The sequence below is a fragment of the Salmo trutta genome, chromosome 8 (assembly GCF_901001165.1).
Source record: "Salmo trutta chromosome 8, fSalTru1.1, whole genome shotgun sequence".
NCBI classification, from domain to species: Eukaryota; Metazoa; Chordata; class Actinopteri; order Salmoniformes; family Salmonidae; genus Salmo; species Salmo trutta.
In genome coordinates this window covers 37,716,144-37,742,657 of record NC_042964.1, presented here as the reverse complement: position 1 = coordinate 37,742,657, position 26,514 = coordinate 37,716,144, and the positions used below count along the sequence as shown (strand labels likewise).

The following is a 26,514-nucleotide window of genomic DNA, read 5'->3' as shown; positions in this document are numbered from 1 at the left end:
TGGGCTGACTTCTAGAGATTGAGTGTACATCAAGATACACCAGGCTGGGGGTATACTTCTTACAGCACCTGCAGTGGTAAAGATCATCATGTCTCTCTTCGGTGGGCGCATAATTCTCACAAGAAGTAAGGTCCAGCTGAATAATGGGTGAGCTTGAAAGCACCATGACAGAGGACGCGGACAGAGAGAGACTAGATTCCACTGTAGACATACAGTTGTTGGGTTTGGGAGCTACTTATTTTATTGGTTAATGCATCATATGAAAAAGGACAGATGTTAGGGTAATTGTGATCTAAACAACATGTTAAAGGCATTAATGTGAAAGCATATACAGTATTGAATTACTTCAAGAAGATATAATGTTTATTAGGGATATGCCTATCAGTTGAAATGGAGCAGATGGGAAACAAAGTGAAAATGGCATGATTTGGGAACACCTCGCAGAACCTGTGGCCGAAAGGGGAAGACTGGGTGGAAGCGAGGAAGCTTTTTAGTGCTTTTATTTTTGTGGATTCCAGCAGAAAAGTATCCTGGAGGCATAGAGTCAGGTGAAGAGAGAGTGGGAATTGTCATGGTCTCAGATTTCGGTTTCCATGAATATATTTATGCATGACATATCACATTGTCAATACTGTTGTGTTTTTGTTTTTCACTTTCCAAGTCTTATGCTTAGGAACCAGAAGGAGAGGGGTCGCCAGCTTCAGCTGGAATGTTAGTTGGTGTATGATGAGTAATGGAAATAAGTGGATGTATGGTGTGATCATAAAACAGAGGCCATAAGTCTCTAAGTTTGAATGCCTCACAGAAAGAAGGCAGAAACCTGAACCAGGACCAGAGGTTCCACGTCTGGTGATCCAAGAGACCAGGTCCGAGTGTTCCGGAAGAAAGGAATGAGCCAAGGAGGGAGGGTCCCTACAAGGTGGCTCGAACAATGTTAACTGCTGTCCAGGTGAAAGGAAGCAACACGTGGTACCATCTAAACCACTGTACCAAAGTCCCGTCGGGAAGGAGGGGACAACCACCAGGCCAGGCAGGAGCCAGGCAGGAGCCAGGCAGGAGCCAGGCAGGAGCCAGGCAGGAGCCAGGCAGGAGCCAGGCAGGAGCCAGGCAGGAGCCAGGCAGGAGCCAGGCAGGAGCCAGGCAGGAGCCGAAGAGGAGGTGGATCGAGGAGCAACTTTCAACAGCCAACAGACTCTCTCTCCTGAATATCCAGAGAGTCCAGGGATGGGGAGGAGTGACATGCCTGTTGCTCCTGATGACATACCTACTCTGGCAGAAACCCCTGATAGAGGTGTTGTTCAAGGGGACGGAGAAACAACTACAGGAGAATGGAAAGGAAACTTTCTTATCAACTTCTCTGTCCTCACATGGTCTTTTTATCAGACAGTGAAACAGGATAGACGAAGAATGGTAGAATGGTCTTGACAGCAACAGCAACAAACCTAGAAGAAATTGTAAAATTACCTCCCACTAGAGACTAGTACACCAACTAAGACAATAGAAAAACCATAAGAAAGTGGGTTGATGGAGAAAATCTGGACATCTGTTACCAACTGGGGTAGCTACAATGAAGAAACTACCCAAGAATCAAACATTGATCAAAAATTTTGAAAAGCAATAACAAATGGCTTGTATAGGTGAGCTCAGTAAGAAGCAACTAAACATAGGATGGACAATTGCATTTTGTCTAGCAAATCACATTTGTCTGATATTTTAATTATACCTGAACTTGCATCTGTTGAAGAATGTGTTAAATGGAAAATGTTCAATGTATTCAGAGTCAATACTACATACCTTTGTGTAACATAGAATGCAGATTGGCATTAGGTAGCACTAAAGGTAGAAGTGAATTAAACCAAAATATGTTGGGAGAACATGAATGTGCAACATATGACATGAGAACTGAATGAAATGGTCCTCATAATGATAGGTTTACTATGGTAAAAAGTAGATATGAATGTTTCTACAGCTGTGGAGATAATGGGATAGATGTGAGAAACACTACAGTTAATTGTTAAACTATTTGGGTGTTAGAAACTGCAGGAGTTAGTAAATTTGATGATAAAGGAATGATTATGGATTACAAAAGGTACATGTGGTAATATAACTCAAGTAACACTATCTCTTGCAGTATTAAAGATGTATAACCTGGTAATCATTTACTATGGAGTCTATTGTCTATTACCTTTCTACCTTTGACAAGGGATAAATTAAGTTAGAACTTCTGAATTTTGTATACTTAAACTTGTGGGTAAAATGGGGGAAATTTCGGTTACAAGTGTCCATGGACCATGTCCTTAGTCCTTTAGCAGGTGTTTTCATTTGTGATTTCACTGTTGTTACAGAGGTGTCTGTAAGGAAGGATCTTGTTTAAGTGTCAAATTTAGAATGACATTATCAGGATTTTCTTATTTTCTTTATGTTTTAAATAACTGAGATAAACTCAGGCAAGGCTATGCTCATACTTCTTCATAGTATACTGATTTGTTATATGTATCCTTGTTTACTATTTTAAGTTTGACTGGATCTTTTACTCCTATCTATGTTATCGGATTGGAGATGTTTGGTCGAGTATATGATTATGTTCTGTCTTTTCACATTTCGTTCAACACATTTATTGTTCTATGTATCTATTATTTTGCTTCCATCCTTATTGTCTCTAATTTAATCATGTTTGATGTGGGACTATTTAGTCCCAGAGGAGGGATTATGTGGGAGAAAGGTAGACGTGCTGAGGGAAGAAAAATAGAAATACATTAGCTAGCGAAAGAGGAGACTGGCAGCAGGCCCTGAGTGGAAATAGCAGATGGCTATGTATCCCCAAGCAGGAACCACGCAAAGGCCAGGCAAGCTGAATGTATGTCCATGACAAAAAATATATGCCAAGCGTAAGCATGCAATGTAAGAATTATTTCATATCCATGTGAGGAGTCTAGCCCCTACTATGTTAGAGCTAAAAGCAGATATGGGCATTATCCATTGGATGGAAAGAAAAAGGTGGTAGAACGCATAGGGGGTTTTACTTCATTTACATAAAGGATGGACCTGTGTATTGTATATGCATAAAAGCAGAGCCGGGGCCTAAGGAAGGCAGTTGTTGTTCCGCGGACCGGCTCGGCTTTACTACTCTGTATTAAAGTCTATATTGAATTTACAAGTTCTTGTAAGAAGTGTTATTCTTAAGACAATTTTCCACTACACCTTCTGGTCCATAATTGGCTCGTTCAAATGCCTATTAAGCAGACAGATTTTTTTTCCCATGACAACATCAGTGGAGAGGTCCATGTCTCATGTTGTGTGGGTGTGTTTGCAGAACAGTTCAAGCAGCACGTTGAGTTTGCGTGTGTACGTGAGCGTGTCCCCTCAGAAGAGAGCCATCAGCAAAGCGTAGTTGATGGGCAGGTTCAGGTGCTCCTCGGTCACTGGCAGGACCTTGAGCAGTTCTGGGGAGGCTAGGAGACTGGCCGTGGGGCCGATACGCTGCAACACACACGCCCCACACATAGGACCTCCATCGTCTGCACTATCCATCTACAACACACAGAGAGTCAGTCACACACAATGTCACATCCTGATCTTTTTCACCTGTCTTTGTGATTGTCTCCACCCCCCCTCTTCAGGTGTCGCCCATCTTCCTCATTATCCCCTGTGTATTTACACCTGTGTTCTGTCTGCCAGTTCGTCTTGTTAAGTCTACCAGCGTTTTTTGTCTCAGCTCCTGCTTTTCCCCAGTCTCTCTTTTTCTCACCCTCCTGGTTTTGACCCTTGCCTGTCTTGTCTCTGAGCCCGCCTTCCTGACCACTTTGCCTGACCCTGAGCCTGCCTGCCGTCCTGTACCTTTGCCCCACTACTCTGGTTATCAAAACCCTGCCTGCCTTGACCTGTCGTTTGCCTGCCCTGTAGCTGTAATAAAATTGTTACTTTGACACACTCTGCATCTGGGTCTTACCTTCAAACCCTGATAGTACGAACTGGCCATGACTGAACCAGCAGACCCGGGCCAGCTGCGCGATGCCATCTCCTCCCAAGGAGCCACTGCTGCGTGGCCTTATGGAGGGGGTCCAAATGTTGCCTGAACGCCATGACCGGGCATTAGACATTTTGCTGGAGCAATTCCGCGGGTTGTCTGGGAGGCAGCCTACTACAGTGGTAACCCCACAGACCCTCAGTAACCCAGCTGCTAGCAGCGCCATCTCATCAGTCACTCCACCTTCTCTGGAGTCCCGCTTACCTCCCCCGGAACGCTTCAATGGAGAGCCGAGCACCTGTCAAGACATTTCTAGCTCAGTATGCCCTCATTTTCGAGCTTCAGCCCTCCTCCTTCCCCTCGGATCGCTCAAAGATAGCCTATTACGCTGATGTCCGGGAGGGCTCTCACCTGGGCTACTGCTGTATGGGAACAACAGCCGGCCATATGCGTTAGTCTGGAGGGGTTCATGGGAGAGGTGAAGAAGGTTTTTGATGCCCCATTCTCCGGGAGAGAAGCTGCGGCAGGAATCCCACAGTGTAGCAGACTATGCGGTGGATTTCAGCACGTTGGCAGCGGAGAGTGCTTGGAACTAGGAAGCACTGTTCGATATGTTCCTGCACGTCGTCTCGGAGGTTGTCAAGGACGCACTTGCAGCTCGGGAGTTACCTACGGATCTCGAGTCATCCCGGAAGTCCCGGACAATCCCGTTGCAGAAAGAACCCGAGACTTCCCGACCTTCCCCGAAAGTCGCCGAAAACGGCTGAGTGACCGCTTCCCGAGCCTATGCAACTAGGTAGAGCTTGGGTATCGTCTGCGGAACGGCAATACAGGATCAACACGAAGAGTTGTCTAGCTTCCGAGCTGAACATCCCCATTCAGCCCCTCAACATTCCCATGGACGTTAGAGCGCTGGTCGGGCGCACTATAGGCTGGGTCACTCATATTACCACTCCCATCAACCTACGGGTGTCTGGGAATCACAGCGAGACTATTCAATTCCTGCTAATCAAGTCTCCTCAGATTCCCGTGGTATTAGGATTCTCTTGGCTCCAGTGACACAATCCCCTCATGAACTGGTCTGTTGGTGCCATCATGGGCAGGAGCCGGTTCTGCCACGCCCAGTGTCTGAAGTCAGCACAACCAGCCCCGGGATGTTTTCCTGGGGGCTTGGACGGTGCCCCGGACCTTCCCGCGGAGAACCAGGACCTTCGGGGGGGTGTTCAACAAGGCCCGGGCCACTTCGCTTCCGCCGCACCGACCATATGACTGTGGGATTGACCTTCTCCCTAGCACTACTCCACCCCAGGGACGACTGTACTCATTGTCGGGACCGGAGACCAAGGCTATGGACACCTACATTGGGGGCTCCCTAGCTGCAGGATTTATTGCGTCCTTTGTCCTCTCCCGCCGCCACAGGGTTCTTCTTTGTGGAGAAGAAGGACAAGACCCTGCGCCCGTGCATCGACTACCGGGACTCAATGACATAATGGTGAAGAACCGCTACCACTCATCTCCTCAGCCTTCGAGCCGCTCCAGGGTGCCACCGTGTTTTCCAAGCTGGATCTACGGAACGCCTACCACCTCGTGCGGATACGGGAGGGGGATGAGTGGAAGACCACCTTCAACATGGCCAGCGGCCACTACGAGTATTTGGTCATGCCATTTGGCCTCACCAACGCCCCTGCTGTGTTCCATGGTTTGGGTAAATTATGTTCTCCGCGACATGTTGTACTTGTTCGTTTTCGTCTACATTGATGTCATCCTTGTCTTCACCCGCTCCCCCCCAAGAACATGTGCTCCACATCCGACAGGATCTTCAACGCCTCCTGGAGAACCAGCTGTTTGTTAAGGCAGAGAAGTGAGGGTTCCATTGCTCCACCATCCCCTTTCTGGGGCACATCATCTCCGCTGGGAGTGTCCAGATGGATCTGGGAAGGTGAATGGTGGTGGATTGGCCCCAGATAACCGGATGTTCTTGCCTGCCACCCGGGCTCCTGCCGGACCCTGGCTTTTGGTGGCCCACCATGGTCCCTGACGTCTCCGCATTTGTCGCCGCTTGCACGGTGCACAAAACAAGACTCCGACAAGCTCCGGCTGGTCTCCTCCAACTTCTGCCTGTCCCTCATGTCCCTGGTCCCACAGCTCCCTGGACTTTGTCACGGGTCATCCCCCATCTGATGGCATCCCCGCCATCCTGACTGTGGTGGATCGGTTTTCCAAAGCCGCCCACTTCATTCCTCTCCCTAAACTACCCTCTGCCAAGGAGACGGCACAGCTCATGGTGCAGCACGTCTTCCGGATCCATGGACTACCGGTCGACATGGTCTCTGACCGGGGTCCTCAGTTCTCGTCTCGGTTCTGGAAGACGTTCTGCACCTTAATTGGGTCATCGGCCAGCCTGTCCTCCGGATTCCACCCCCAGTCTAACAGCCAGACGGAGCAAGCCAACCAGGATCTGGAGACTAGAGGTCGACCGATTATGATTTTTCAACGCCGATACCAATTATTGGAGGACCCAAAAAAAAAAACGTTGCCGGTTAAATCGGACGATTAAATATTTTTTTGTTTGTAATAATGACAATTACAACAATACTGAATGAACACTTATTTTAACTTAATATAATACATAAATACTATCAATTTAACCTCAAATAAATAATGAAACATGTTCAATTTGGTTTAAATAATGCAAAAACAAAGTGTTGGAGAAGAAAGTAAAAGTGCAAAATGTGCCATGTAAAAAAGCTAACGATTAAGTTCCTTGCTCAGAACATGAGAACATATGAAAACTGGTGGTTCCTTTTAACATGAGTCTTCAATATTCCCAGGTAAGAAGTTTTAGGTTGTAGTTATTATAGGACTATTTCTCTCTATACGATTTGTATTTCATATACCTTTGACTATTGGATGTTCTTATAGGCACTTTAGTATTGCCAGTGTAACAGTATAGCTTCCGTCCCTCTCCTCGCTCCTACCTGGGCTCGAACCAGGAACACATCGACAACAGCCACCCTCGAAGCAGCGTTACCCATGTAGAGCAAGGGGAACAACTACTCCAAGTCTCAGAGCGAGTGACGTTTGAAACGCTATTAGCGCGCACCCGCTAACTAGCTAGCCATTTCACATCAGTTACACCAGTCTAATCTTGGGAGTTGATAGGCTTGAAGTCATAAACAGCGCAATGCTTGAAGAATTGCAAAGAGCTGCTGGCAAAACGCACAAAGGTGCTGTTTGAATGAATGCTTACGAGCCTGCTGCTGCCTACCATCGCTCAGTCAGACTGCTCTATCAAATATCAAATCATAGACTTAATTATAACATAACAACACACAGAAATACGAGCCTTTGGTCATTAATATGGTCGAATCCGGAAACTATCATTTCGAAAACGAAACGTTTATTATTTTAGTGAAATACGGAACCGTTCCGTATTTTATCTAACGGGTGGCATCCCTAAGTCTAAATATTCCTATTACATTGCACAACCTTCAATATTATGTCATAATTATGTACAATTCTGGCAAATTAATTACGGCCTTTGTTAGGAATAAATGGACTTCACACAGTCCGCAATGAGCCAGGCGGCTCAAACTGCTGTATATACCCTGACTGCTTGCACGGAACGCTAGAGAAGTGAAACAAATTCATGTTAGCAGGCAATATTAACTAAATAAGCAGGTTTAAAAATATACTGCTCAAAAAAATAAAGGGAACACTTAAACAACACATCCTAGATCTGAATGAAAAAATAATCTTATTAAATACTTTTTTCTTTACATAGTTGAATGTGCTAACAACAAAATCACACAAAAATAATGGAAATCCAATTTATCAACCCATATAGGTCTGGATTTGGAGTCACACTCAAAATTAAAGTGGAAAACCACACTACAGGCTGATCCAACTTTGATGTAATGTCCTTAAAACAAGTCAAAATTAGGCTCAGTAGTGTGTGTGGCCTCCACGTGCCTGTATGACCTCCCTACAACGCCTGGGCATGCTCCTGATGAGGTGGCGGATGGTCTCCTGAGGGATCTCCTCCCAGACCTGGACTAAAGCATCTGCCAACTCCTGGACAGTCTGTGGTGCAACGTGGCGTTCGTGGATGGAGCGAGACATGATGTCCCAGATGTGCACAATTGGATTCAGGTCTGGGGAACGGGCAGGCCAGTCCATAGCATCAATGCCTTCCTCTTGCAGGATCTGCTGACACACTCCAGCCACATGAGGTCTAGCATTGTCTTGCATTAGGAGGAACCCAGGGCCAACCGCACCAGCATATGGTCTCACAAGGGGTCTGAGGATCTCATCTCGGTACCAAATGGCAGTCAGGCTACCTCTGGCCACCCCACACCATGACTGACCCACCGCCAAACCGGTCATGCTGGAGGATGTTGCAGGCAGCAGAACGTTCTCCACGGCGTCTCCAGACTCTGTCACGTCTGTCACGTGCTCAGTGTGAACCTGCTTTCATCTGTGAAGAGCACAGGGCGCCAGTGGCGAATTTCCCAATCTTGGTGTTCTCTGGCAAATGCCAAACTTCTTGCACGGTGTTGGGCTGTAAGCACAACCCCCACCTGTGGACATCAGGCACTCATATCACACTCATGGAGTCTGTTTCTGACCGTTTGAGCAGACACATGCACATTTGTGGCCTGCTGGAGGTAATTTTGCAGGGCTCTGGCAGTGCTTCTCCTGCTCCTCCTTGCACAAAGGCGAAGGTAGCGGTCCTGCTGCTGGGTTGTTGCCCTCCTACGGCCTCCTCCACGTCTCCTGATGTACTGGCCTGTCTCCTGGTAGCGCCTCCATGCTCTGGACACTACGCTGACACACACAGCAAACCTTCTTGCCACAGCTCGCATTGATGTGCCATCCTGGATGAGCTGCACTACCTGAGCCACTTGTGTGGGTTGTAGACTCCGTCTCATGCTACCACTAGAGTGAAAGCACTGCCAGCATTCAAAAGTGACCAAAACATCAGCTTGGAAGCATAGGAACTGAGAAGTGGTCTGTGGTCCCCACCTGCAGAACCACTCCTTTATTGGGGGTGTCTTGCTAATTGCCTATAATTTCCACCTGTTGTCTATTCCATTTGCACAACAGCATGTGAAATGTATTGTCAATCAGTGTTTCTTCCTAAGTGGAACTTGGAGTTACATTGTGTTGTTTAAGTGTTCCCTTTATTTTTTTGAGCAGTGTATATACTTGTGTATTGATTTTAAAGAAAGGCAACGACAGTGCTTTTTTCGCAAATGCGCTTGTTAAATCATTACCCATTTGTAGGCTGTGATTCGATGAGAAATTAACAGGCACCGCATCGATTATATGCAACGCAGGACACGTTAGATAAACTAGTAATATCATCAACCATGTGTAGTTAACTAGTGATTATGTTAAGATTGATAGTTTTTTATAAGCTAAGTTTAATGCTAGCTAGCAACTTACCTTGGCTTCTTGCTGCCCTCGCTTAACAGGTAACAGGAGCCATGCAGGCTCCTTGTGGAGTGCAATGTAAGGCAGGTGGTTAGAGCGTTGGACTAGTAACCGGAAGGTTGCAAAAACAAAACAAATAATTTTTAAATAAATAAATAATAATAAAATAAACCATTCTTAAAAATAAAAAAATAATTTAAATTTTTTTGTTAAAAAAATGAAAAAAAATAAATACAAAAATAACAAAAAACAAAATGGAGAAAAATATATATATAAATAAAAATCGGCAAATCGGTGGCCAAAAATACCAATTGTTATGAAAACTTGAAATCGGCCCTAATTAATCGGCCATTCCGATTAACCTGTTGGGGATAGGGGGCAGTATTTGCACGGCCGGATAAAAAACGTACCCGATTTAATCTGGTTACTACTCCTGCCCAGTAACTAGAATATGCATATAATTGTTTGATTTGGATAGAAAACACCCTAAAGTTTCTAAAACTGTTTGAATGGTGTCTGTGAGTATAACAGAACTCATTTGGCAGGCCAAAACCTGAGAAGATTCCAAACAGGAAGCGCTCTCTCTGACTATTTCCTGGCCTTCTTAATCATCTCTAACCAAAACAGGGGATCTCTGGCATCACGTGACATTTTCTAACGCTCCCATAGGCTCTCAGAAGGCACCAGAACGATGAATGGTGGCTTTGCAGGCCATGGCTGAAAAACATTAGCGCATTTTGTAAGTGGTCGATCTGAGGGCAATGAGACTGGAGGCGCGTGCACGAGCCGACACCATGTTTACTTTCTCTCTCTTTGAACGAAAACAACGACTCGTCGGAATATTATCGCTTTTTTACGAGAAAAATGGCATAAAAATAGATTTTAAACAGCGTTTGACATGCTTCGAAGTACGGTAATGGAACATTTTGAAATTTTTTGTCACGAAACACGTCGGGCGCATCACCCTTCTTTACCCTTCGGATAGCGTCTTGAACGCACTAACAAAACACCGCTATTTGGATATAACTATGGATTATTTTGAACCAAACCAACATTTGTTATTGAAGTAGAAGTCCTGGGAGTGCATTCTGACGAAGAACAGCAAAGGTAATCAAACTTTTCTAATAGTAAATCGGAGTTTGGTGAGTACCACACTTGATGGCCGGGCTATCTACTCAGAATATTGCAAAATGTGCTTTCACCGAAAAGCTATTTTAAAATCGGACATAGCGAGTGCATAAAGGAGTTCTGTATCTATAATTCTTAAAATATTTATGTCTTTTGTCAACGTTTATCGTGAGTAATTTAGTAAATTCACCGGAAGTGTTCGGTGGGAATGCTAGTCATATGCTAGTGTAAAAAGCTGTTTTTTGATATAAATATGCACTTGATTGAACAAAACATGCATGTATTGTATAACATAATGTCCTAGGATTGTCATCTGATGAAGATCATCAAAGGTTAGTGCTGCATTTAGCTGTGGTTTGGGTTTATGTGACATTATATGCTAGCTTGAAAAATGGGTGTGTGATTATTTCTGGCTGGGTACTCTGCTGACATAATCTAATGTTTTGCTTTCGTTGTAAAGCCTTTTTGAAATTGGACAGTGTGGTTAGATTAACGAGAGTCTCGTCTTTAAAATGGTGTAAAATAGTCATATGTTTGAGAAATTGAAGTAATAGCATTTCTAAGGTATTTGAATATCGCGCCACGGGATTACACTGGTTGTTGAGTAGACCTAGCCCATAGAGGTTAATCGGTCGACCTCTACTGGAGACTACTATACGCTGCCTGGTCTCTGCCAACCCCACCTCCTGGAGCCAGCAGCTGGGGTGGGTCAAATACGCCCGCAACACCCTTCCCTGGAACCAGATCCCGCTTTTCCCCAAACAGAAGGAAGGTCCTCATTCCCTCTGCCCAGATGTTAGTCCACCACTGTCGTCATACCTGGAGGAGAGCCCAGTCGGCCCTCAAGACCACCTCCAGGTATCGACGACAGGCAGATCACCATTGGACCACGGCTCCCCGGAAATCGTCTCGGGCAGAAAGTATGGCTATCCACCTGGGATCTGCCCCTCCGGGTAGAATCCCGCAAACTCTCCCCCCAGTTTATAGGGCCATTTCCCATCTCCAAAATGATTAGCCCTCTGCTGTGTTCATCTTCTGTTGCCCGGTACCCTTCATACACATCCCACCTTTCATGTGTCCAGAGTTAAACCCATATCTCACAGCCCTTTGTCTCCTGTTTCCATCTTTCCCATTATCCCCTGTGTATTTATACCTGTGTTCTCTGTTCGTCTTGTTTGTCAAGTCCACCAGCGTTTGTCTCATCTCCTGCTTTTCCCCAGTCTCTTTTCTCGCCCTCCTGGTTTTGACCCGTCTCTGAGCCCGCCTGCCTGACCATTCTGCCTGCCGTCCTGTACCTTTGCCCCAACTCTGGATTACCAATCTGTGCCTGACCCGACCCTGAAGTCTTGTACCTTTCCCCCACTACTCTGGCTATCGACCCCTGCCTGCCTTGACCTGTCGTTTGCCTGCCCTTTGCTGTAATAGACAGTGTCACTTCGACACAGTCTACATCTGGGTCTTACCTTCAAACCTGATACACAAGCTTTGTGAATGAACAGGAGTTCACCATCTCAAATACAACTGCTGTATGTACTAAATCCCTTTTATGACTTAACATTCACTGCCTCAGCCCGGCTTAGGCACACTAAATGTAACAGTGATAACATGATTTCCCCGTAGGGGCTCTCTGACCGACTGACTAGCTTTTACAGTTGGCTAACAGGTCTGACTGGTTAGCTGTTAGTGGAATGTGGGCAATTTTTCTAGATCTCCTGCACCCACACCTGTCTGAAGAGATCAGGTCTGGTTGAGAGACATTGCAAATCAAAATGTGGTATGGTGGTAGGGAGGAGGAAGTGGGGCCTTACATATTGGAGTGGCAGTTTGCACATGGCGAGGGGCCAGTCGGGCATGATGTGGTTATGACACTCCCGCACGGAGCAGCAGGGGGGCTGGCCCTTGGTCAGCAGAGCGCTGGTCAACTCTGTCCTCAGGAAGTACTCCTGGGGAACAACAGGAAGTTAAAGGGTTAACCATGGGAGGAGTTAGCCTGGTCCCGTATTCACAAAGAGTCTCAGAGCAGGAGTGCTGATCTAGGATCAGTTTTGCCTTTTAGATCACAAGGAAAATAATTATATGGACAAGTGGATCTGGCCTTAGATCAGCACTCCTGCTCTGAGAAGCTTTTTGAGCCTTGGTCCCATACTGTACGTGCTGTAGCGCTTCCTACTCTCCAATCACTGTCAAGCCATACACAGAGGGTTGGCTAACAACACAGACTAGACCACCAGGCTATGGGAGGAGGCTTTCACAGAACATAAATTCAATTGGAACACATTCACTTGCACAGGGACGTGCTCATTTGCGTCACATAAATGTCACCCAAAGAGGAATGAGGCTTTCTCAGAATTACATTACCACAACATCCTGCTTCAATGAACAGCTTGTACATTTCTCTGAGACGGTGTTTGAGAAATAACACACAAAAGACAGAAAGACTGGGAATAGGAGAGAGTTAAGTAGAGCGAAGGAGTGTGTTAAAGAGTGATGGAGAGGATTATGGAGGGGTAGAGGGGGTGGAGTAGAAGAATAAGAGAGAGAGAAGAAGTGAAGAGGGATGAGTGTAGTGGAGGGGGTCAGTGCCAGAGGAGGTTGCTGAGGGGAGGACAACTCATAATAATGGCCTGAATGGAATCAAACAAGGTTTCTATGTGTTTAATACCATTCCATTCCAGCCATTATTATGAGCCGTCCTCCACTCACCAGCCTCCGGTGATCAGTGCTCTCACCCCAGCTAGTGTGAGGATGTTGGTGATGTTCTTGGTGATGACCAGAGAGCTCTTGGCCCGAGTTACTGCCACATACAGCAGATTCCACTCATCGTCTGGGATGTCACCTAGAGGACGAGGGAGAAAACAGTGGAGTCAGCCACTAACAAACATTGGTACTGTAATACATTAACCAATGTTCTGACTTGGCGTAGGCCGTGGACCAATGCAAACAGTCATTGGCCTTAGATAAGTTCTTTGGGCTAGGGGGCAGTATTTTGACGTCCGGATGAAAAAACGTGCCCAAAGTAAACTGCCTGCTACTCAGGCCCAGAAGCTAGGATATGCATATAATCGGTAGATATGGATAGAAAACACTGTAAAGTTTCTAAAACTGTTACAATTATGTCTGTGAGTATAACAGAACTTATTTGGCAGGCGAAACCCCGAGGACAAACCATCCAGAAATTTGTTTTTTTTGAGATGACAGTGTTCTCAATGGGTTTTCTATGTGTATCTAGATTTATAAGGCACTTGCTTGCAGTTCCTATCGCTTCCACTAGTCTTCATAAATTGGTTGATGTTTTTCTTTAGAGAAATGAAGAAGTATGGCAGTTCAGAACGAGGGTCCAGCCTAGTGCACTCTGTTTTGATGCACGCTCCAGTTCACGTGCTTCACGTTGTTTTTATCCGGTATTGAACACCGTTTATCCCGTCTTAAATTTGATCGATTATTTACGTTACAAAATACCTAAAGTTGTATTAGGAAAGTTGTTTCAAATGTTTGGACAGCGTTTACAGGTAATTTATTCGATATTTTGTAGTCATGCTGGGCGAGTTGGAACCGGTCTTTTTCTGAATCAAACGTGCCAAATAAATGGACATTTGAGATATAACGACGGAATTAATCAAACAAAAAGGACCATTTGTGATGTTTATGGGACATATTGGAGTGCCAACAGAGGAAGTTCTTCAAAGGTAAGGCATGAATTAAATCATTATTTCTGACTTTTGTGTTGCGCCTGGCAGGTTGAAATCTGATTTTCATGTGTTGGTATGCTGGGCGCTGTCCTAAGATAATCGCATGGTTTGCTTTCCCCTTAAAGCCTTTCTTAAATATGACACGGTGCCTAGATTAACGAGAAGTTAAGCTTTAATTTGGTGTGTTGCACTTGTGAATGTATGAAAGCTAAATATTTTAATTCATCTTTTTTAAATTTGGCGCTCTGCCATTTCACTGGATGTTGTCAAATCGATCCCGTTAACGGGTGTTGAGCCCAAAGAAGATAAGAGTTGGTATTTGGATAGATTTTCCAACTGCCTAATGATTGCGCACACACACACACACACACACACACACACACACACACACACACACACACACACACACACACACACACACACACACACACACACACACACACACCTCCTGAGCAGCTGGAAAGTCTGGGTAAATTGTGGGCGGCACAGGGGACTTTAGCAAAGTCATCAGTGATCACCACCGTGTCAAACTCCAGACCCTTTGACTTATGGACTGTCCCCAGGATAAAATCTAAGAGAAAAGAGAGAGACAGCAGGGGAGGGTTGATACAAATGAGAAAGATCAGACTCTCAAATACAAATAAAGCAATTCATAACTCTGTGTGTCTGTACAGTGTGTGTGTACAGTACGTAACTGTGTGTGTACCTGCGTGTTGGGCCTCTCTCTCTGTGCAGCCGTAGAGGCGTTCCACCAGCTCAGGGATGCGGCTGTTGTATTTCTCCACCATGGAGAGTTTGCCCTCCAACTCACGGTCCTCTGTCTTTTTAGCGTAACTCTTCAGCCCAAAGTAGCCCCCCAGACTATGCTGGGTGAACCTACGGATGAAGCTGTCCTTGATGCCTAGAGAACAGGGAGAGAAGGAGAAGGGAGCACGTTTAAAAAGGGAGAGAGCTAGTTACACTGCAGAGTAGAGCTAAACCTATTGACACAAAAGACACTACCAATAAAACAATGAGTATTGAGAAAGCTAAGGCAGGATACTGTCTAACCGAAAACAGATATCACATAGGTACAACATACTAATTCACTTGCATTAAAATTGCAGAACTGAGGCAAGGAGCAGTGTGTGCGCCACTCACCTCGAGAGCGGTTATTTTCTGGCTGCATCAGAACCCAAATGTCCATGATTCTTTTCAGGCCAAAATTCTCCACCCCCTGGAGTGGAAAATACATGTCTTACACAAGACCCAAACACGTGTGTGTGTGTGTGTGTGTTGGGGGGGGGTGTATGGAGACTCACTCCTATGATGTGCAGCCTACAGTGGGGGTTGGCGTCGGTGAGTCTGACTGCTTGGTCGAACACGGAGAGGTTAGAGCGAGACAGCACTGCTATCTTGCCCCGGCCAGGACTCAACCCTGTAGTCAGGAGACGCAGTGAGTCCACAGCCTTACCCCGCACACAGCCTGTGGATGGATGGACAGACACGCACATTAAAGAGCAGGTTGCACTATATACTTCCACAAATCTAACAATGTAGATTGATGATATTCCACCTAAAAACTGTCTTTATGCAAAAACGTATTCAAAAATAAATATTTTCTCCATTTGAATTCCATTGGACAAAAACTCAAACCAACAATATATTGCATCTTTGATGTCACGAATGGAACAGCCTGGTGGTGGCGGCAGTGAACTACAACCGCTTTTTACCGGCATGCACGTTTGGTCGAAATGCGAGAAGAAACCGGCTCGTGAGGATACGGCGGGCAGACTGGGCCCGGGGGAACACCTGGTGCTTCAGTCATATGCGGGGCTCAATTTTCCCCTAAATGATTGCGATGCCTACCAACAGTGGAAGAGTGATTCAAATAAATTATTAAACTAGCCAGCTAAGTGCACCGGGCCATGCAAAACGAACTGGCCCACTTGTCGTATTGGGACTTTGTTTGAAGGATGAAACAAATCAGAATGTTTAATAGCAACCTAATTCTGCAAGCTTCCCTTTACAACAAACTGATCTAATCAGAACCAAATAAGAGCATAGTAGTCATGGAACACCATGGATATTTTACCGGAATGTTTACACAATTCAGAAAATCTACTTTAGACCTAGAAATATGAAGTAGGTGCACAAAGTAAACATAGTGGATCACTTTCAGTGACAACTAAGAGCGATAAAGCGTGAGGCTAAACTCCTTTGTTTTGGTCCCATACCTACCCGCTCTAAGAGCAAAAATTGAACCCATGCGAAGATGCTGTGTGAAGGTGTGAGAGCGAAGTCTTGCATCTTGCTTAACGCAACGTAACTTTGCTGAGTCAACCTTCAAAAGGCCAAGTGCAGCAGTTCTTATATATAGCAAGAATGTTGCTGTCTGAGTTCGGAGGGACGGACACCAAAGCGGTGCATTAACCAGAGTGGATCAATCCCCCAAGCGGAGTGGTCTAATGGGAGGGATATGTAATCTGAAAAGTAGCTGTTATTAGCTGAGAGGTTTGGAACTCTATTTGTTATTATATTAATGTATACGGCCTGGTGATGTTACCAGGCAAGCCAAAACTCCACCCAGGAAAATGACATTATCAACAAAAATCACTGTAGCAATCTTTCCCCATTGAAAGCAGTACAGCCAAGCCTGAATTCAAGCAATAAGGACACACAGTTTAAATTTGGATTATATCTCCTGTCCAAATGTTGTGAATCATATACTCGGTGGCCAGTTTATTAGGTACACCACCCCGTTCACAAAAATGGTTCGCTCCTACAGACAGTGAGATGAGTGGCCTTGGCTTGCTACATAAAACAGGCAGACAGTCATTACGGCATTCAGAGAATACAATCTGCAAAACGAGTGATCTAAGAGACCTAGCGTGGTATGATCGCCGGTTCCAGTATCTCAGAAACAAGAAGTGGCTTAAGTGGGCATGCAATCACCAACAGTGGACAATTGAGGAGTGGAATAACCACCTGGTCTGACGAATCCAGGTTCCTGTTGTGTCATGCTGATGGCTGAGTCAGGATTTGGCATAAGCAGCATGTGTCCATGGCCCCATAGTGCCTGGTATCAACAGTACAGGCTGGTGGCGGTGGTATAATGGTGTGGGGAATGTTTTCCTTGCACACATTACGTCCCTTGATACCAAGTGAGCAATGTCTCCAAGCCCTGAAGAATTCAGGCTGTTCTGGAGACAAAGGGGGGTTCGACCAGGTACTAGATGTGGGTGTACCTAATAAACTAACTACTAAGTGTATATTAATGTCATAGTTACCAGTCAACTCCATTACAATCAAAGTTACTTAAACTTATACCAGTGCATGCTAGAGATGGCTAGCTAAGCTAGCTCTTCTACCAGTCTGTCTTAATGAGTTTTAACATGCTAATAGAACACTTTATATATTTTTTTAAGGGGTATGCAGTAGGTTGATAACAACATCACCAAAGTATGTTGTATTGGACATTTCAAACAGCATTCCCAGCTAATGAGAAAACAGACATGCCATTTAATTTAGAGAATGTACAAGATTGGACTAGGCAACCTTGGAGATCATTTGAATGGGTGCCAATGGCATATTGAGGATTTTTTTTATCCGTACCCCAGTACAACCCATGTAAACATAGTGGGCCAGGAAATAACACTGACTTTAAAAAATGGCCACTTTTACAGTGTTAACTGTAAAATATCAGCTGTTGTACAATCTGATACAAACACAGGAAAACATATTTACCTGCACCAGGCCTTTAACTGTCATTAGATTCCTGTGTTCCTTCACTCACCGTCTTGTTTTCCTCCTACCAGAATCTTCTTCACTTTCTTACACACTTGGAGAATCGTGGCTCCAATGTAGGCAATCTCCGAACCAAACCGAAAGCTCTGAGAAGAGAAAGAATACATATTCAATACACACACTGAGCTTTTGTGTAGTGAGCATATAACTGAGCGAGGGAGAAGTGTGTGTACCTGGGTGAGGTAGTAGAGGTGTGTGTGTTCCACCAGGTTCAGGGCATTGACTGCTCCTCTGAAGGTATAGATTTGTTGGTGAGGGTCTCCCACCAGGATCTTCCCACAGTGCTGAGGTAGCATGATGTCCATGATGGCTAAGACGCACACATACACACACTTATCATGGACCTGCTAACAGACATGCTATCAGGTGAGTGGTGCAGGTGTAATGTAGACCCAGGTTTGGTCCAGGTGTGGTACAGTGGTGTAGTTGAGTTGTGTACCTGGAGTGCAGTCCTGTGCCTCGTCTATAAAGATGACATCATACTTGTCCAGAGTCGGCCTCTGCAGCTGCCACAGCTTCAGATACCCTGAAAGACATTCAGTAAGGACCCAATCCTAAGACACTGACATATTATTATGGAGTGAAAAAAGCAAACAGATCGTTTTTGGGCTTACCATCGTGGGTCATGTGGTGTGCATACTCCCTGGTCTCTTCTAAGGCAGCCATTTTGTCCCAGATCCTCTGGGCATCCCTCGCAAACATCTGAAAAATAAAGGCCTGTTTGTTCAATTGTGGAGATGACCGGTGTGTGACATGTTTGTGTGAATATCGGACCAAAACGGAGGAGAAGTTTGTGTTCTGGTGTGTGAACGTGTGTGTGGGGGATGTTTCTTTGGGAGGAGAGGTGTTTGTGGATTTGGGTATAACACTTACCCTTTTTGCATTGCGGTCAGGCATGGTCACTTGGCCATGTGTGTTTTTGTACTTGTTTGGGACATGGTTGGGGGTGATGTGTGTGTCGGCCGAGGCCATGTAGGCATTGAGGGTCAGGGTGACCACCTTGGCGTTGACGAAGCCCCCGCTGCCCTTAGGCAGCACCCAGGCCACAGAGAAGGGCTTCACGTTACTAGTCAACTTCTTCAGCTCCTGGTACCTGGGAGAGAGAGGGGACTGGGTGACTGATTGAACGGCTTTACTGAAAGACTGACGACAACCAGACATACGGACAGAAACTGGTCTAGACCGACAGACAAGCAGACCTCTTGCCGACGGCCCCGAAGGCCATGGAGTGGACCGTCCTGCAGTCCACGTTGCTGGGGAAACAGCGCTGGGCCTGGGTAGCCACAGACTTGTTGAACGCCATGTAGAGGAAGTGCTGGTGTGGCCTCTGCTGGGCGTACCTAATCAGGGTGGTGGTCTTCCCTGTGCCTGGAACACAACAACGACCTTTAACCCCTACACTACAACACAGCAGGAACATTCACACATAGGGCACAATTAACAGCTCACAATGTGGGCTTTTTTGTGAAGTGGGGTGGACCATTCGTGTGTGTGTATCCACTTGAACTACTCTGCAATTGTCAGGATATAGAAAGAGTACTCTCATCCTGAACTGATGAATCAGACTGAGCTGAACTGACAGGACGAGGGTGCCCTCTAGAAACAATTCAGAGAATGCAAGCAAAAGTACCAACTCTGTATCTAACTTGTTTTCTGTAAAAAAACAGCTGTGGCATGATGTTGGTAGTAGCGGTCTGGCGGTACCTGCGAAGGCCATGATCTTGACCACGTGGTCTCTATGGATGTCGTGGTTGAGGATCTGCTGCTGTTCGTGGGTCACCTGAACCTGGGCTCTCCTGGGAGAAAGAGGACTGGGCATGAGACTCAGGTCATTACTGATTCATTCAAAATACTTCCTTCCAGAAAGATATCAGTCCTCACCCACTCTGATTGGTTATTAATGTGGGCAAGGCGTTCTCCATCAGGTGAAGGACATAGAAGATGTTGTAGTGCCACCTGGAGTGGAGGAAGGAGAACCGTCAATGTCCGCCTGTCTATCCATCTGTTTGTGCACGTCTATCTTTCATCTCTATATAACTTCCATCTTGACCTGTTGCTGATGTTGATGTCGTTCCTCCTCATGGCGAGCAGCATGGTTGCCATGGCGCTGAGGTACTCCGTGATGGCGCTGGCTGAAGGGAGACAGCCTCTGAGACAGACCACCAGGTCCAGAACATCTCCTACCCCGTCACACAGCACCAGCATCAGGGCCATGGCTGCCCACGGGTTAGGGCCCTGACAAACACACACACAGTCCAATCAGATAAGCTCATAAGTATAATAGTAGTTCCAACCGTGTGTGTGTGGCTACATACCCCCTCGATACCCTCCAGTTTGGGAAGTCTGCGTTTAATGCAGGCCTCAGCCTGAGGGAACAGACGATGTGTCCTCACACTCTGTAACACTGCCTCAGGCTTCACCTTCTGACTGGGCTTATACTGGGCCATGAACCTGTAGAAAAAAAGAGAAAAAAAATACACCATACACAGAATAGATCAGAAATGAACAGAAATGGCCCAAAGGAACAGTTTACAGTAAAGAGTCCTCACTCGACTATATGGAGGATGCTCTCCTGATCGTCCTTTATGATTCTATGGGTTTCCAGGATGGCATTGATCTCCTTCACGGCGTTGATCTCCTTCTTCGTGTAGCGGTAATATAGCTTCTTCCAGGGCACAAACTACACACAGGGCCCAAAGACACAACTTAGACCCAAAATGTATACAGCACATCTAATAAAATTTTTACACTAGCTTATCTTCATAACTTTAACCCTAACTTCCTCCCCCTGTCCCAGGCTCTCACCAGTGACTGGGTGACAATGTTCCTCCAGCGTTGGCAGACCAGGCTGACATTACAGTAGAGGTCCTCAGCAGGCAGGAGGCTCAACACCAGCATCAGCACCTCCTCTGGGAGGTCGTCCACGTGACCCTGGGGATGGGCCAGGCCCCTGCTGCTTCCCAAGAGGCCGTAGAAGGCGTCAGGCAGGGCCTCCACTTCCTCCTCATGGTGATTCATAAAGGCTGGATCTGACCAACAGCGCTCAAACTCCTTGTCGTCCCCAAACATGTCCGTTGTCAGCCCCTCCAGATAGTCCACCTTCTCATCCTCAGGTTCCTCCTTCATAGAGGTGGCTAGTGCCTCCTCCTCTTCCTCAATAGTCTCATTTTTGGGGATGAGCTCTCCATTGAGTCCCTCTGTCTTTATGGAACCTGAGCCCTGGGACATGGCTGCTTTCTGAGGACTGAACACCTTGACCACACTGATCACAGGGAAAAACTTTGTGATCCCCTGCTGCTGCTTGTCATCACGTGCATCTGAGATCCAGGGAAGAGGAGAAGAGGGAGCAAAGGGAGGGGGTGACAAGGTAAATGATGTGTACAAAATGCTACATCACCCCTTCAGGTCTCATGAGTAAAAAAAAATTACTAAAGACACAAATGTGCAGTACCTCTCTTTCTCTTTGTGGGTGTTCTGGGGTACAACCCCCGGTTGGTGTCTGAGTTGCTGTGCCTGCGAGTGACGGAGTGGGGCTGTGTGAGGGGTTGGCTGCCCTCTGGTCTCCTACTGATTTCACGACACTCCTCTGAGTTCAGGTGCCTTCGCTTGGCTTTTCCTGCAACATCACCAGGGCTGTGAGTACATCTCTACTACACGCTCTCACACACCTTCATGACACCAGTCCTGTGTTATGGGTCAGTACTGAGGAGAATGCGTACCGATTAAGAGTACCGTCGTAGAGTTAAGCTTACAGATGGGTGAGATGCATTAGAAAGTTACAGTAGTTGGCTAGCTAGCAATTGCCATTTAACATCCTCTGCCAAGCAGCATTACCTTTAGCGGACGTCTCCATCATGTTGTTTCAAGAACACCAGCTGATGTCCAATCATTCGTTACCTGCTTTTTCGAAGAAAAAAATAAGTAATCTAAATGTTAGCGTATATGCTACATGCTAGCTAGTGTGAGCAGCCAAACAACTCTAGCCGGTATTTGGCTAGCCCGTGTTTATATCAGCTAATGTACAGTGCAAAGTAAAGTTCGCTTCTGGATTTAGCCTGTTAGACATTCACCTTTTTAAATAATATTGAATATTACTGATATAAATGTCGAGCATTCGTTGTTGTCGATAACACAGCTAGCTAAGCGTTTATTGGCTGCTTGGTTCTTCTTTGGGGAATTTACGGAGGATCAAGTTCCATGTGTTGCTTGTACAGCGCCACCCATTAGTCAGTAGGAGAATAGCAAAAGGCAAAAGAGGCTGAAAAGAAAAGTAGGCCTACGTGTTGCTATAAGAATAACATGTTTATTGACATCAAGTTAATTAAATTACTGATAATTGCTAAATAAAATGTGAGGATCATCTGCATGTCAGCTTTATACCAGTAAGGAGACATCTACACCTATACCTTGGTCTAACAGAGCATTGGTGTGAACCAATGGATGTCAACATAAATGCACAAAAGTATTGCCGTTGTGAGTAACATCTTTCAAGGCACATTATTATAACAGTGCCTTTTAAAAGTTATTTTACAGTGAAGCTTAGTCATTTGAGTTAGTGAAAGTTAGGAATGTTCCAGTATATCATTTAGCAATTATATTCCTATCAGTGTAAGAATTTGTATTATCAGACAGCATGTAATATCACAATCACAAATATGGTATCTAATTATGAATATCCCCACAGGTAAAGGTGCATAGACGTATGGCGCATACCTCAATATAAAGAGAGAAGAATACCGATAAAAGCGGTTGGTCTTGGATAATACAAGCTGTAGGGTAACACTTCATGAATCTCATGGACTGATCCCCAAGACGACAGCTTAAAGCCACAAAATGGCCACCCTGTTGACAGTTTCATCCCTGGCTTAGTCCATATTCGTAGTGTAACAGAGAGACTACAACAAACGAGTCAGCAACCTAATACCCTCTATTCCCATCCATCTAGTCTACTCTCTCCAGTTTACTTTCTCTTCTCATCTCACTCTCACTGTTTGAGCACTCGGAGTTCATTGGGTTTAAAGAAGGCCTGGGACATCCCCATGCCGTAGATGTAAACCTTAGAGTCCACCACAATCCTCTCCTTCTTCATCAGGTCTGTAGGAGGGGGGGAATCATGAAAATATGATCTCTTCAGGTAATCACTAGCATATAATAACAGTAATAATATGCTTTTCTGTCTCAAATTGGATTCCATTATTACTTAGGAATTGTGTTATTGTGAAGAAGAAACTTCAAATCGTTGCTCACCATCAATTTCCCTCTGGAATTCATCAAGAGGTAGAAGAAGAACTTCAACAAATTCTGGAAGTAAAACAGGGGCCAGAATAAGATTTAGTTCAATGTTATTCTAATAGTGGAAAAATAACTAAAAAAGTGTGATTATAAAGAAAATAATATTTACCTCCATCACCTAGAAACGAATAAAAGAGAGGGAGGAAAGCAGTGAAATAAGTACACATTTAGGACAACATGTACAATACATATCAGCTTGACAATAAAAAATATTTAAAAAATCATAACAGATTCATAACATTCCAAGAGTGTGACCCCTAACTTACCCAGCTGCTGTGTAGGGTTGGTGCTTTCCAGGTCGTCTCCATTGATGTTAACCATGACGATCTGTGTGGTGCAGTTAGAGAGGCCAGGGTCCAAGCAGGTCACTGCGAGGTCAGGACAAGAGGGAGAGGAAAGGGGGGATGAAGGGGAGTTCAAACTTGTAATCTGCTGTGTGTTACTGCCCCACTAGTCAGTGACTAGTGGGGCAGCACTCTCACATGCCCAATGGTAAAACTGGCAACTCAGAAGATCACAGGCATATTGAATTTCTCTTTGCTGATGGAACTGGTACATGGACATAATCTGCCCTGTGTTTTGAGAGTGTGTGTGTTCATAAGACCTTACCTGGGGTGACTCCTACCACCTCCCCCTTGTAACCAGTCTCCTCCTTCAGCTCTCGCAGAGCCGCAATCTCTGCACTCTCACCCTCGTCAATCAGACCTGAGCAACAGCAAAAACCCTCATAGACAGCAAACACGGATATCAGAACGCAGCAGGCAAAATACAGCAATGACAGGCCTACATACACTGCATCTGAACAGAGTTTTGAGATGTGACTGTAAACCCATGTCACCTGCAGGGAACTCTAGGGTACAGCACCCTATTGGTGGACGGAACTGCTTCACCATGACAACGCAGTCTTTGTGGAGGGTCCTCTTCAGAAGAGCGATGATCCCCACACCTGGAATAAAACACAGGAATACATTTCTATAATGTCACTGCTTATCCATCAGTATGAAATATATGTACACACACCATCTGCTGCATTGGCCTGTCTGGTTGTCCTTTTCGTAGTCTCCCAAGTTCTATTGAAAGACAAAAATGAATTGTAAAATGGAGAAGGGAAAAAAGGCGTTTATCAAAAGTCGCTTATAGAACTCATTGAGCTGTTCCATACCTTGTGTTTCCAACAGGGTCCACATAGGTGGTCTTCTCAAGTTTCAACCATTTCCCAGATGCAATGACCTGAAGAGAATACCGTTGAGTAATGTGATATAGCTAAACTTAGAGACTCTTGTGACAGGCATTTACACCACACAATGTGCATGTTATTGTATCATATCTACCTCCTCTTTTACAACGTTAGGTATGGTTGTCGATTTGGGAGGGCTGCTCATCTTTCCAGTACTGTTCTCAGGGAAATGGATGGAGGATTTTGTTTGTCTGCCCAAATCCAGAAATGTTTTTGATTACATGCATGAGTTGATAATTAATAGAGGTATATGCAATGCAGATAGTTATACATAAACTTCATGGCAGGCCAGTTTTACCAACTTTTATTGTCCAACACAAGAAAGTTGATAGCAGCATGGCTGAAGAAGCTATCTGATTAGGGGCAGCAGGTAGCCTAGTGGTTAGAGCATTGGACCAGTAACCAAAGGGTTGCTAGATCAAATCCCCGAGCTGACAAGGTAACCCCTGAATAAGGCAGTTAACCCACTATTCCTAGGCGGTCATTGTAAATAAGAATTTGTTCTTAACCGACTATCCTAGTTAAATAAAAGGTCAAAAAAGAAATACTAAAAAATATATATATATAAAAAAAGATCAGGCTGTAATACACAATTAGTATATACAACCTGAAACAAATGCCTGCAAAATCATATAAAAATGTTCCTTACAAGTCAGAATGTTGAATAAAATGACATTTAAAAATGTACTCCACCTGTGGAAATGGTTCCAATCATTTTTCCACCATTCATTTTTCCCCATAGGGGATTTCAGAATCCCTTAAAATAAGGTCTGTGTTTCGTGTAGGCTTACCCTGGCATGACGTTTTGATCAATATGTATCTCTCTCACGGACAAGGTGACTTTTGTTAATAGATTCGGCTTTATTTACTCTCAGATTCAAAAATGCTAGTTAACGTCAAAGTAGACATCATGCAAGACTCCAAATCCCTTATATTGATAAACGTCATCTTGTCTGAGAGAGATTTACACGGTTATCAAAACACAAAACACAGCCTACACAAAACACAGCCCTTATTTTAAGTGTTTCTAAAATCCCCTATGGGAAAAAATGAATGGTAGAAAAACTATAGTAACCATTTCCCTGTTTGACAGCTAGGTTTTATGGGTATTATGACTCATACTGTGGTACTCTATATGATTCGGTTTGGCACTTTGGTAATTGTATATTGGCCATGACAATGAAAATGGTATATTCTGAATCAGGGGTGGATGGAGAATATTTACACCCTTTTTAATGGGTGAATTTTTCATTGTTTCATTTTTTAAATTCGGATTTCAATTTAAAACTTTTTTTAAAATGAAGAATATACCATTTTCATGGCATGCTTGGTTAAATAGTTATTGACGAGAGAACCTAATATCCCACATAAAACGAACTTTACCATATAACTACCAGCTCACTAAAATAGCGGGTAAACAACGTTAGTTTTGACAAACCGCACAGAAAACCGGTAGAGCAAGTTAATGTAATTGGATTCAACATTCTGGCTTGAAACGAACATTCACACTATTTTGTAGGCATTAGTTTGAGGCTGTAACTTTGCTAACTAATTAGCTATATACTATACCAAGTAAATGTCTATTACAGCCTGATTAATCAGACTACTAAATTAGCTAGCTACCAAGCTAATTTCTCCTCACCATTGTGAGGGAAGTTTCTGATTAACTTCAAACATCCTTCACCATGGAGAATAATTTAGTCCGCTAACTCATTCCTAGCAAAACCCACATGCTGTTATGTAAATATTCTTAAAACATATCAATATATATATTTTTTAAAGCATAGTTACTTCTTAATTGGATACATGTGCAGTACTCACATGAAGATGAAGGGGTTTTAGTCACAAGTCAAGTTAAAGATGTGAAGACTCCCTGAGAAAAAAAATTAAAGCCCCCAACATTGATCACGCTTACGTGTGCAACGCAAAAATAATCTCCCTCTTCTGAAAAATATTATAATACATTAGATACGGTCTAC

The 26,514-nt window shown here is 44.7% G+C and overlaps 2 protein-coding genes across 4 annotated transcripts; both read right to left on the bottom strand.

Moving 5' to 3' along the window:
- Positions 1–1,686: 1,686 nt before the first annotated feature.
- fbxo18 (F-box DNA helicase 1) lies at positions 1,687–22,202 on the bottom strand. 3 transcript variants are annotated; one of them, XM_029761170.1, is made up of 22 exons: positions 22,077–22,202; positions 21,841–21,906; positions 21,458–21,622; positions 20,812–21,323; positions 20,556–20,686; positions 20,322–20,457; positions 20,057–20,241; positions 19,888–19,962; positions 19,711–19,802; positions 19,206–19,374; positions 18,880–19,099; positions 18,621–18,708; positions 18,446–18,532; positions 18,180–18,316; positions 17,996–18,092; positions 15,522–15,685; positions 15,361–15,436; positions 14,927–15,121; positions 14,666–14,791; positions 13,261–13,367; positions 12,340–12,474; positions 1,687–3,531 (listed from the first exon to the last, which is right to left on the bottom strand). In XM_029761170.1, the coding sequence occupies exons 2-22, from the start codon at positions 21,860–21,862 to the stop codon at positions 3,364–3,366; spliced, it is 3,087 nt and encodes a 1,028-aa protein (XP_029617030.1). In that variant the 5' UTR covers positions 21,863–21,906; positions 22,077–22,202; the 3' UTR covers positions 1,687–3,363. The 3 variants fall into 3 exon arrangements, with proteins under 3 accessions (XP_029617030.1, XP_029617029.1, XP_029617028.1); XM_029761169.1 differs by having other exon boundaries at positions 21,841–21,903; XM_029761168.1 differs by having other exon boundaries at positions 21,841–22,202.
- A 91-nt stretch (positions 22,203–22,293) lies between these two features.
- LOC115198845 (ADP-sugar pyrophosphatase) lies at positions 22,294–26,500 on the bottom strand. The gene is made up of 10 exons (XM_029761183.1): positions 26,357–26,500; positions 24,630–24,726; positions 24,461–24,528; positions 24,319–24,368; positions 24,137–24,244; positions 23,908–24,003; positions 23,565–23,666; positions 23,408–23,416; positions 23,254–23,307; positions 22,294–23,100 (listed from the first exon to the last, which is right to left on the bottom strand). Exons 2-10 carry the CDS (start codon positions 24,678–24,680, stop codon positions 22,991–22,993), a joined length of 648 nt encoding a protein of 215 aa, XP_029617043.1. The 5' UTR covers positions 24,681–24,726; positions 26,357–26,500; the 3' UTR covers positions 22,294–22,990.
- Positions 26,501–26,514: the final 14 nt, after the last annotated feature.

Coding starts and splice junctions, on each gene's coding strand:
- fbxo18 (XM_029761168.1), bottom strand. CDS start 21,862: ATGATGGAGACGTCCGCTAAAG. Junction 21,324..21,457: donor ACCCACAAAGAGAAAGAGAG/GTACTGCACATT, acceptor CCTGGATCTCAG/ATGCACGTGATGACAAGCAG. Junction 19,803..19,887: donor TTAATAACCAATCAGAGTGG/GTGAGGACTGAT, acceptor TCTTTCTCCCAG/GAGAGCCCAGGTTCAGGTGA.
- LOC115198845 (XM_029761183.1), bottom strand. CDS start 24,680: ATGAGCAGCCCTCCCAAATCGACAACCATACCTAACGTTGTAAAAGAG. Junction 24,529..24,629: donor CTAACGTTGTAAAAGAGGAG/GTAGATATGATA, acceptor TATTCTCTTCAG/GTCATTGCATCTGGGAAATG. Junction 24,245..24,318: donor ACAGGCCAATGCAGCAGATG/GTGTGTGTACAT, acceptor GTTTTATTCCAG/GTGTGGGGATCATCGCTCTT.